Below are 11,402 nucleotides of genomic sequence, written 5' to 3'. Positions count from 1 at the left end.
ATCCGGATGCCAAGGTTGCCCTAATAGAGCGATCGGTAGGTAAGATCTTGAAGGCTCCCATAACTCCAGCTTGGTCCACGTGTAAAATGTTTATTGGCTGTTCATTTTGGTATAAACATATCCACTTTTCAGTTGTATATTGCCAAAATTTTACCGAATAAAACACGTACGTATTTTATTCGTTACTTTTTGTTCCGTATTTTACTAACTAGGCTTATAAGTAAACACATAAAGTGGAAGAAAAAAACTTCACTACTATTATTTATAAAGTCGGGCCCTCTAATTTGGGACAAAAACTTCAATTTGTTTCATAACCTCTCTTTTATTACGTGATTAGCCATGTCATAAGAGAGATAGACAGAGAAGAAGTATGACACAAGGATTGGGAAAGCCACAGGCTTCCCCAGAATATTCGGCAAATACACCCCTGAAAGACTAAACTAGCATATAAGCCATTTGAATTTGTGCGTCTAATTTTTTTCTTTTCTTCTCTATTTTTTATATTCGCATCTAATTTTTAAACAGTTTTTGTTTTGTCAGGATTTAATTTTTAAACATTGAAATGTTACCCTCAACCTTGAACAATCTTTTCTACCCAAAAAATAAAATAAAAACCCGTTCTTTTATGTGCTTAGATAACCCTTAAGTTACTTTGGTGCTTTAGAGTTGCGGTCAGAATTGTTTATGAATGTAAATTCACATGCGTGAAATTTCTAAATCACCAAACCCAGAAGGCAGACAGACAACATATTCAATCACTTTGCCTGCTAATAAGAAAAAATATCAAGAGCGTGAAAAGGCACTGCACTGATCATCAAAACTGCGGTAGATATGTATAGAATAACAATACCTAACCAATTTATAGGTAACGGGTCCAGATTCATCAAATGAAAGATACCACATTAAGAATGATTCCAGCCAGAAACGAAACTAAATATTTTGGATTTTGGGAAAATCCCGTTATCAGTATCAGAACGAAACCAAAGATTAAAAAAAAAACTTAAATAATAAACAATGAGTAACAATAAGTAAACAGCAAATAACCATAACACAACCTACCATCTGATCCCATGTCGAAACAAAAATATACTGTACATATGACCTCCCGCTGCTGCTGCATAGGCCGCTGGCACCCTGCCATCCGGAAAATGGGGTCCACTGCTGTTGTACCCAGTTTCAGATTTGAACAGCCTTAAGCAGGATCAACCCACCATTTACTCCAAAACAGCAACCTCCTGATCAACCCTCCAATAATTTGCATCATTGAACTCCTTATTTGCAGGCCCACCATCGTCGGAGTTGTCCTTTTCTGGCACCTTTGGCACAATGTTTTTCTTCAACGGCCCTGCCTCCCCTACTATTCCCTGTTTAAGAGCCTGCTCCATAGCCTTCTCAGTACCTTCTAGTTCGACGCCAACAAATTCAACATCCTCTTCAAACAATGATGGCACTGCAGCTGATCGTTGGTTCCCATCACTACCCGGCGACCCTGCAGTAGAAGCAGTGGAGGAGGGAGAGCCATTTGAAAGAGCAAATTCTCCACTTGAAGGCAAACTAGCATCAGGTGCCACTACCTCGGTATGACTGGAAGGATTGACATCTGAGTCATCATGATCCTCAAATGGATTTATACTTGCACCACCGACTTGCAAATCTGATGATTCACTCCATCCCACCCATTCGGGCAAAGGCCTGTCTCCAAACAAATCCTCATTGTCAGTTGCCTCAAATCTGAAGAATCCACCCATATCATGGGAGGCACTTGCGTTCTCACCATCTGGGTTCATGTTTCCACTGTTCCCATTAAATCCATTCATAAGGTTTTTGTTGGAAGTGGATGTGCCATCGACAGAGTCTTTACTTCCGGCCAATTCATCATCCTCCCCTACCACAACCTCATCATCACTACTGCTATTACCACCATTCGCAGTCCCATTCAAGTTTACTTCCTCCATCTCTGATGTGCCCACTGGTGCATTACCCATTCTATCATCTTGGAATGCAAACCAGTTGGAATTTGTAAATAAACTGCTGCATTCAGGATTAATACCATTCAGCATCGCCATTACATAATTGATTCTACAGCTACACTTATGATGCACAATATTGTGAAGACATCATTGCCAGAACTAGAGATAGAAATTTCATGACAAATCATTGCCAACCATTTCAGGCACTACAAGAACATATATATAGAAACTGTTGCATGTTTTTTTTTTGTCAAATTCAGTTGGGAAAGTGACTTCAGACATGACTCCGCACCATATCAACCCTAATTCATAGTTTGACAAAATACTAGACTATTTGACAAATGAAAATTTATCATATATATATAGATACAGACAGAGAGAGAGAGAGAGAGAGAGAGAGACTCAAATAAGCTTGTTTGAGAGACCCTTGTAGGGCCCACTCCTAATTGTATTTCTATTTTGTAGATATTCATTCAAAGACCATCTCTACAAAAAATCACTTGAATCCGATATCATTTGACCATTCAATTAAATTATTGAAATTGAAGTACTTTCTTGAAGCACCATGTTCATTGATTTTGTTGGTCTCAATTAGATGCCTTAATGATTTTCAATTTGCATGATTGTTTGCAAGGATGATCTCTGAATGAAGATGTGAAAAATAGATGGTTTGGATCGTTGAAAAAATTTCGAAGGGACCCTAAAGGGTGTCCCTCAATAGAAGGGGACTGATATATATATATATATATAGAATTTCCAGATTGTATAGACAAAAGTCAAATCTTTTCGGTATTTAGTATATTGAATCAGATTCAACCTATAAGCCTGGAGACTAATTGGTATCCTTTTCTGTATTGTGTGGGAGTCTTGTACCATTTGAACCATGTTAAATTATTGTCATTACTGTGTACATAATTAAAGTTTTAGTACATCTCTTTTTTCATTTTTCTTGTGGATATTTTGGGTTTTTGGGTTGGGAAGTCCAGCCGCTAGCGGCTATACAGTTTGGAAAATGTTGCAAATCATTATAGACCATGCATACAATGTATTTTCACTAAACCTAAACTGGTGGCATACGGAGTTTGTTTTCCTTGATATAAAAACCAAAATACTCACCTTCCCTGGTCATCACCAAGCCGCAAGGATGATATGACTACTTCAGCAGATTCATCGTCAAAGTAGACATCCTGTATGTTACAAATCAAACCAACTCATTTCAGGATGCAATTAAACCAAATATTTACTTTTACAGAAAGAAAAAGAAAAAAGTTAAAACATGTTTTCATGGTTTATCATGTTTCTGCCTCAGAGCTTTATCCAGAGCTTATTCATGTTAAAATAAAAATAGTTACCATCAAGCTCAATACATGAAACTATGGAAAGACATCAGTGGTAGAAATGACCAAACTAATTACCTCGTCATCTCGATCTAGAGTTCCATGGTCCTGCAATGCAAAGAATTCAAAACATTCATCCAACAATAACAAATGGAGGAACCAAAAACAAGAGTAAGGGGATGAATTTCCCGGGCGAAGCTATTCTATCCCCTTACCCCCCAGGAAAATTAAAAAAGGACAAAAGCTGAAACTAATAAATACAATGCACCCAGCTAGATACCTCTCCTGCGTCCTCATTCCCATATATTTTGTATCTAAAAGCCTGGCTTAGATTATTTGCTAAAGCTGCTACATCATAATCTCTGTCATTCATGTCGTCGTCATCACTATCCCTCGTCCTGTCTTGCAAAGCAGTTGGGCGGCTGTGCATAATAAGAAGAAACAAAACAGAAGTTGAAGATCAAATCCAACTAAAAAAATCAATGTATAGAATGGTTAACTAAGTTGACTGTTTTAATAAGGCTTGACAACCAGTTCTGTCCCTAAAAGAAGCAGAACGCACCATCACAGTAGGTATCTTTAACACCTTATTTTAAACCCCACCGTTAAATTCATTACTTTGGATTGAGTGCTATATAAACCAGAACACAGTAATTTATTCATAATGGCCCCTAATCATACTTGACAAATGTGCATTGCAAAGCAGATATATGGCACAACAGCATACCCGCAAGCCCATCGATAAACATTTTCAACTGCATTGCGCTCCTGCAAAACTGTAGTCTGCCACTCATTCCATTCGCTATGTTCCTAGAGATCCAGCAAAGCAATGTTATTTTACAAAGAATTTTAAAGATAAATATTAGCCACTAAGAAGACTAACATCCCACTCAAGTAGCACTAATGTTCATAGTTTTGCCAATAATAGAGAGGTAAAGGTGAAAAAATTAGAGAAGCTTAATATAACAGTTACAAAAGATCAGATACGATCATTGTTAAAATCACAATTTTGAGAAGTTGTGATCATTTATGTATGCTTATAGCAATTCAAAGTTTAAACCTGAAACCTACCTGAAGGCATGCCTTAACACGGCTTTGGCTGCTTCCCAACTGAATGAGCTTATTAGAAATTCGTGTAATGTGTCCCAGGTTTCCTGCCCGTGGTGCCGATTTACCAGCAGCAGGTACCGTTGGCTACATAACAAGGCAAAATTCAAACTATCAGAGCATGAAATAAAATCAACGGCCGAGTATAGGTAATCATCAATATATATAACTACATGCTATTGCACAAATCCAAATTCCATTTAAGGTTAAGCATGCTCTATTTTCTATTACATTACACCTCATCCAACAAGGAATTAAAGGCATTATAAACAATATCTAGCATGTTGAGCATTTAATGTTTGGCCACAACAGTCAGAAATTTAAGAAGTAGCCCACATTCAAGCATTCATTTATCCAGTTACTGAATCTCTCTACCTTGCTAGTATCACTAGATAGAAGAGGATGTTTATCTGTTTGGAGAAACTTCCCAATCAAATCACACTCTCGAAGAAGATGATCAACAATAGCATCACTCTTGCTTTCCAAACATGACGATATGATACTATCTACATGATGGTGCAATGAGTTATTGTAGGGGTACCTGCATTAATTAGATCAAACCATTAAGTTACTATGAACAGGTAAATCATTCAGTGTAACAAAAGAGAAGAACATGTCTCTTGGCAAGCTATCCTCAGGGGAGAGAGAGAGAGAGAGAGAGAGAGAGAGAGAGAGAGAGGAATCTAGATATCCAATAACTATCTCAAAATAAAATAAAATAAATTGAAGCAACAGCTTACTCAAAGAAAAGATCAATGATCCGTTGGATGGTTCCCGAGCTAACCAATTCCTTTTCTGCATCTTCATTACCCGATCTCAATAGAACAGCAATGAACTCCACAATCTGAAATAAATTGCAGAACAGTTAAAATGGCAATTGACAGTGTCAGTTCTAATATCCAATAATTAACAATTTTCGCTTTCTGTGATCTAGAGTGGAAAAGTAATTGACACATAATTTCTTATAAATAAAAAAATAATTTCTACCAGCACCGAATTAAATTCTGAAATTTGTCAACAATTTATTACATTAACAACAGCCAGAATACTAGTCTTAACTCCAATCGAGGTAAAAACGGAGAATAAACTATCTCACACAAGCCAAATGAAAAAAAAAACAAAAAACCAACCTTTAAACGATACTTTCCAAGTGGAGGCCTCAACTCTCCGTATGTTGTCGGCAGTGTTTTCTCATCCGTTGACACATTCAAAAGCATAAGCAAGTCACCTGGACAACCAAACTTTAAATCTTGAAATCATACTGAAGAAACAACTCTTCTGTTCCTTTTAAGGCAGCTGTAATATAATGCAAGACTTGCAACAATGACAGAGAAAAAGTATCACTCCGCTGATTAATCCTAATAGCCCTCAGATTTTGTTCAAATATGATATATCACTCCCCGGACACGGCAATATTTTTCACCTTATTATATGAGCCTTGTCATAAGCCAAAGCTTTGTCCGCTCTGAGGTTCAATCAGTTTACCTCTACCTTTCATGGACCTACACTATCCCCTTCCTACTTTCAAGTAGCTACAAAAGGCCATGTTACATTGAAAATTTACAAGCAGCATGGAGATTCCAAATTGTTGTTGGAAAATGTAATTGAAAAACTGAAACAATGATGTAAGCTGAATGAAATAGACCAAAAAAAAAACATTAGTTTTACATGCTATGCAGCTACAGAAATGTAAATTTCCGTTGTCTGAAAAAATCATGGCAAGATATAATTGCACACTCACCGAGTTTTGGCAGCATTGCACTGACAGTGTCTGGATTAACAGGGATTGGAGACTCGTACATGTGTTGACTCCGAAAAGAATGGAACAAGGGAGAAGAAACTGCTGATCTTTTCGGATCCAACAAAGAGATACAAACAGAAAGCGAGTTTACAAGACTAGACTTCGAATGTGAATCTTCCAGTGCATGACCAAATATCCTTGCAACGAAACTGCATATGAATTATTTAAGAACTCAAAACCATTGCCCATAAAGAATATATAGAAACGTAATAACTCAAAACCAACCAAAAAGTGCTCCAATTACAAACCTTGGGCTAGAAAGTTTGTTGGCTAGGGCTGATGGGGCATTTCGAGTTATAGCAGAAAGTGTCTCAGCTGCATTAGCATGAACTTCAGGAGAATTCTGATCCAAAAGTAAAAGGAAGTTGTTAGATGTACAATATGCACCAGGGCTGCTAATGAGCTAAGTTATTTAACATTTGTTCCAAACTTCTTAACCTGATGAACATTTATGAGTTACCATTTAGTATATTCTCCATTTAATTATTTAAAAGTCTATCACAGTAGTCTCTCTTTCATTATCAATTCTTACCAAAAACAATAAAAATCATTTAGAACTCCAGCTAGAAAGGCCAAAGGCATACAGTTAAGGTGACAAAGTATGCAACACTTCCCAATTCTCTGTTCAACTATGGTTTCTGGATCCAAGAGGCTGCACCTTTATGTAACATCTAAAGAAGTGCACAGAGGAAATCCACCTCAAAAGTGGACACACACAAGACATATGAGCATTCAAATAATAAAAAATCTCCATTAGGTTATTTAGTTAACATATATGGTTTCTCTAAGGTACTGTGACCAGAATGACAAAAGAAAACAAAATGTAGCCTGGGATATGCATAATGGCTATGGATGCTACAAGTGCATAACTAAGTATTCATTAAACAAATATGTTCCATAAATATGTAGAATGACTGAAAAAAAAAAATTATACTGAAACAAGAGTATAATCTTCCGACTTACAGCAGGGCTCAATTTATCTACGATCATTTCTAGCAGATTACTTTCAGCTAACCATTGCATCACATCTATAAAATTGGGATACACATGGTCATCCGCACCAACAAGTCGAACCAAAACCTGTACCATGAAAACACCTCAGATTGAACTACAAACAAGCATCTGAAAAACTTTGAACTTGATTCTGAAAATTTTATTCTTAATTACCTCCATGATGGATGTAATTCCTATCAAATCAACTAACTGGCGGAAAACATCCTGATGGGCCTGTAAACAACAACGATAGTAATCAACAACATTTACACGAATAAACAAAAGATGGATTTCAGGATAACACCTATATTTCTCAGCTAAAACAGTGGCCTCGAAATTTTTTTCTAAAACAACAGTCAACGGAAGAATTGTCATAGGCAAGTAGCTCATTTTTGGCACAGCCCAATTCCAAATTGTGTGTAAGAAGCATAGAACTTTCAGATATTAAACAAGACCAAACATTAGGAATTACTTCAAACACAGAGAATAATCCAAACCACTAGGCATAATCTCCGTGTTTTTTTTTAAATCTTGATTTACTTCAAGAGCTAAATTGTCAGAATATGCTGGTGTTTTATTAAAGAATAATTAATGCCGGAACAACACAAATTTTGGCATCAAGGGTCATGGTTGGGTGGAAAGATAATATTGATTTAAACTTTCAGCAACAGACTCTCACTTCTACTGGGAGTTTCTACAACGGAAGCAGGCCCAACAAACAAAGGTAACCATGCCAATCAAATAAATGTGGGTTATAGATGCTAAAGCTGGCAATGTAAAGAGGAAATAGGTCCAAGTATCTGGTCATGCATTCATGCAATTGATATAAAAATAAATAAAAAATAAAAAATTGGCAGAAACTTAAAGTTATACAATATAAGGATGAGGTTAAAAAGTTACTTACTTGAACATAATTCATAAGTGGGACTGTCTTTCGTATCATAAGGCATACAACCACCTAAAGTTGCCACAAAAAAAAAAGTGGATCAAGACACCGGTTTTGAGATTAGCAAGTAGGACAAAAGGTTACCAGTATCATAAAAAAAATACCTTGCTAAAATACCCAGCAAGCAGGGCACTATGAGGACGATTTGGTTCCAAGAAGGAGAAAAGTAAGTTCATTAGCTGCAAGCACACAATAAGCATTTATCAATACTAAACAAGATTTTATACATCCAACTTCCTCATTCAAATATAGCATGTGGTCATGATTACCTCCTCTTCATCCACCAAAGTCTTCAAAATAACATCAATTTCACATGTAAAAACCTCACAAGCAATGAAAGGGAACCTAAATCATGAAACAGGTTTACTCAAATAATCAGAAGCAAGACCAACAAAAATAAAAATCCAAAAAGGTTTGGAGTTTGAACATTAGAATATAAGTGTAAAAAAAAAAAAAGTCAAAAGTAAATCTTTGTCAAGATGGAACAATACTTGAAGGCTCGTTTGCTTTCAGCATCCTCAGGAGGTTCTTCAACAATATAACGCAATAATTGCTCCACCTGGGCTCTATCCCTTAAACTGAAAACAAAAACTTACACAAGGGTATCAATGTATCATCCACAATCAAGTTCCATATTATACAAGATATCATGTACAATTCATTTCTTCACAAATTCAAGAAAATTGTAAGGAAAAAGAACAAATTCTGGTATTGACTTATAATATATACAATAGGGAAGTTGATAATATGGGGAACAGTACAAGCCCTACAGAGGAAAACAACGAGACATTACAAATTAATGAGACGAGTGTTTAAAGCTTTGCATTCTTGGATAATTTCTTCTTCATCCAGAAGCTCATCCAGTGTAAAATTGTCCTTGTCTAGCACCGACTCCACCTGTAAAGGAGAACAAGCAGAAGAGAAACCAACAATAACAATTAGCGGGCATAAGAAAAAAATCCTGCAGTAGTAAGCTAAGAAACCTGTGTTACTTGAAACTACAACAGTCGAACACTGTTACTCATGTTTATAGCTGGCCAAATATTAAAAGGCAGTACCCCTCGTAAAGAAAATAATAAAACGCAGTACATAGGAATTAGAAGCTGCTACAGTGAGCAGCAACCAAATAGAGGGTAACCACATATCCTTAAGTTTTCTCGGCAACCAACTAGAGGGTAATCACATATGCTTCAGTTTTCTCAGCAACCAAACAGAGGGTAATCACATATCCTTAAGTTCTCTCAGCAACCAAGAAGAGGATAACCACATATCCCAAATTCAGAAAATTTGAGCTCACCTACTTTAATCACAATTAGATTAATAAAAGACGGCACTTGTAAAGTAAAAAAACAAATCGTGGAAAATACTGCTTACTAAAACCAGTTGTTCATTCAATTTCGAAAACTAATACAGCTAAGTCCGATCAGTCAAAAGTAAATTGCAATAAGACAAAAAAATTAAACGCCCCTCAGCTAGACATGAAACATAAACAAAAATAATTAGCAATTAAACTTCTAAATAAGCAGCAAATTGATCAAACAGAAGACCAGTAAATTTCAAAATAAGAAGCTAATACGAGGTTTTAAAATGAAAGAGATTGAGAAAGATAGAGAGTTACAGGCGAGGAGGCAGAGAGAGCAGTGAGCTTCCAAAACATGGTGAAGAAGTAGAAAGCAGAGCTGGGTAGTAAGAGCTGTCTTAGATCTGTAAACCCTAGAAGAAGCAGCAGAAAATCTAGGGCCTCTTCAGGGACAAAGCCGAGAGGTGGGGATTTGAGAGCAGGGGCGGGGAGGTCGGTGGCTTTGAAGCTCGAAAGTCGAAACCCTAGTTTTCTTTTGAGAGATCGATGAGGTGAGGAGGAGGAGGGAGCAAAGGCCGTGAAGATCGAGAGAGAGAGAAAATGAGCCCCCAAAAAAATAATAAGCTGTGAGAGCAGAAAGGGTAATCGGCTTGTTGGCTTATTTGGCTAATTGCTGAATGCTGATGGAGAGAGAGAGAGAGAGAGAGAGGAGCACAAAACTACAAATAAGGTGAAATTAACATTTTTCTTTTCTTTTCTTTTTTTACTTTTTCAAGTGGTACATGTTATGATGATTCATGAATTACTTTGATTTTCCCTCAAGGTAAAATCATTAGATTAATGACAAAATAAAAAATAAAAAATCAATTTGAATTAAAGAAATATGATGATTGATGCATGCATGAAATGTGTGACACTTTTTATGTGTATAAAGTAATGCAATCTACATTGTATTGGTCTTGTATGATTGTGATATTTGATTTTAGTGGCTGACCTTAGGGTGTGTGGCCCTTTTCCCCTCTTACAAAAAATAAACATTAAAGCACAAAATCACAGCACAACTACTCCACCATACTAAAATAGTTCATTTTGATCCATGAACTATGAGAAAATGAACTAACCATATCTACCAAAATATATGCACAAACGTGCTTATTTGGAAGTGATTTTAAAAATACCAATAATCTTTTCTACAAAAAAACAATTAAATAAATAAGTGATTCTCCATATAGTCACTAGCTCCTTTGGTTTGTTAAAAGTGGTTTGTTAAAGTGATTCTATAATCTTTTCTATAAAAAAAAGTGGTTTTTGGTGATTTTATGGAGAATCACCTCGTATGTGTTTCTCCTTAAAATCACTTAGGCCCGGTTTGGTTCATGGAAAAGGAGGTTTGGGGATGAGAAATCAATTGCTTTCCCATATTTAGTAAGTTCATGCATAAGAAATGATTGCCTAGCACATAGGAATGTAAGGGGGAAAGTGAAGCCATTCTCTCAACTTGGGTTTTGTTTTCCTTTCTCGTGGGAAAGTTTGGGAAAATGAGCAAACATTCAATGCATATTTTTCATGACCATTTTGTCCCTATTAACAATTTAGAATTACAATGTATCATTAAATGCATTCTTTTTTTATTTGATTTAATATGGATATAATTGAAAAATTATACAAACTTTGTTTTCCATTCTTACTCAAAACAAACATGGGAGAGTAAATAAAGTGAAATCTCTCATTCACTTTCCCGGCATTACCAAATGTGGGAAAGAAATCTTCCATTTCTCATCATTTGGAAAATGACATGGGAAGTTATTTCCCCTCAAATCCGTTTCGTGAACCAAATGGGGCCCTTAGGGCTCGTCTGGGGGTGATTTCGGATAAGTCAAAATCACTTATGAGGAAAAGCACCCCCTATATGCTTTCTCCATATATAATCACTTTAAGACCTCATTTG

At 36.2% G+C, this 11,402-nt stretch overlaps 1 protein-coding gene across 2 annotated transcripts; it reads right to left on the bottom strand.

Moving 5' to 3' along the window:
- Positions 1–912: 912 nt before the first annotated feature.
- Positions 913–10,139, bottom strand: LOC103343809 (uncharacterized). Of its 2 annotated transcripts, none has more exons than XM_008247446.2 (19): positions 9,773–10,139; positions 8,948–9,051; positions 8,646–8,732; positions 8,424–8,499; positions 8,259–8,333; positions 8,113–8,166; positions 7,383–7,442; positions 7,179–7,295; positions 6,464–6,558; positions 6,156–6,364; positions 5,545–5,642; positions 5,155–5,258; positions 4,790–4,955; positions 4,379–4,501; positions 4,035–4,117; positions 3,588–3,729; positions 3,386–3,415; positions 3,087–3,157; positions 913–2,031 (listed from the first exon to the last, which is right to left on the bottom strand). In XM_008247446.2, exons 1-19 carry the CDS (start codon positions 9,809–9,811, stop codon positions 1,215–1,217), a joined length of 2,550 nt encoding a protein of 849 aa, XP_008245668.1. In that variant the 5' UTR covers positions 9,812–10,139; the 3' UTR covers positions 913–1,214. The 2 variants fall into 2 exon arrangements, with proteins under 2 accessions (XP_008245668.1, XP_008245669.1); XM_008247447.2 differs by having other exon boundaries at positions 913–2,028.
- Positions 10,140–11,402: the final 1,263 nt, after the last annotated feature.

This window comes from Prunus mume, linkage group LG1 (assembly GCF_029339155.1).
Source record: "Prunus mume cultivar Tortuosa linkage group LG1, ASM2933915v1, whole genome shotgun sequence".
Taxonomy (NCBI): Eukaryota; Viridiplantae; Streptophyta; class Magnoliopsida; order Rosales; family Rosaceae; genus Prunus; species Prunus mume.
This window is presented reverse-complemented; position numbering and strand designations above follow the sequence as displayed.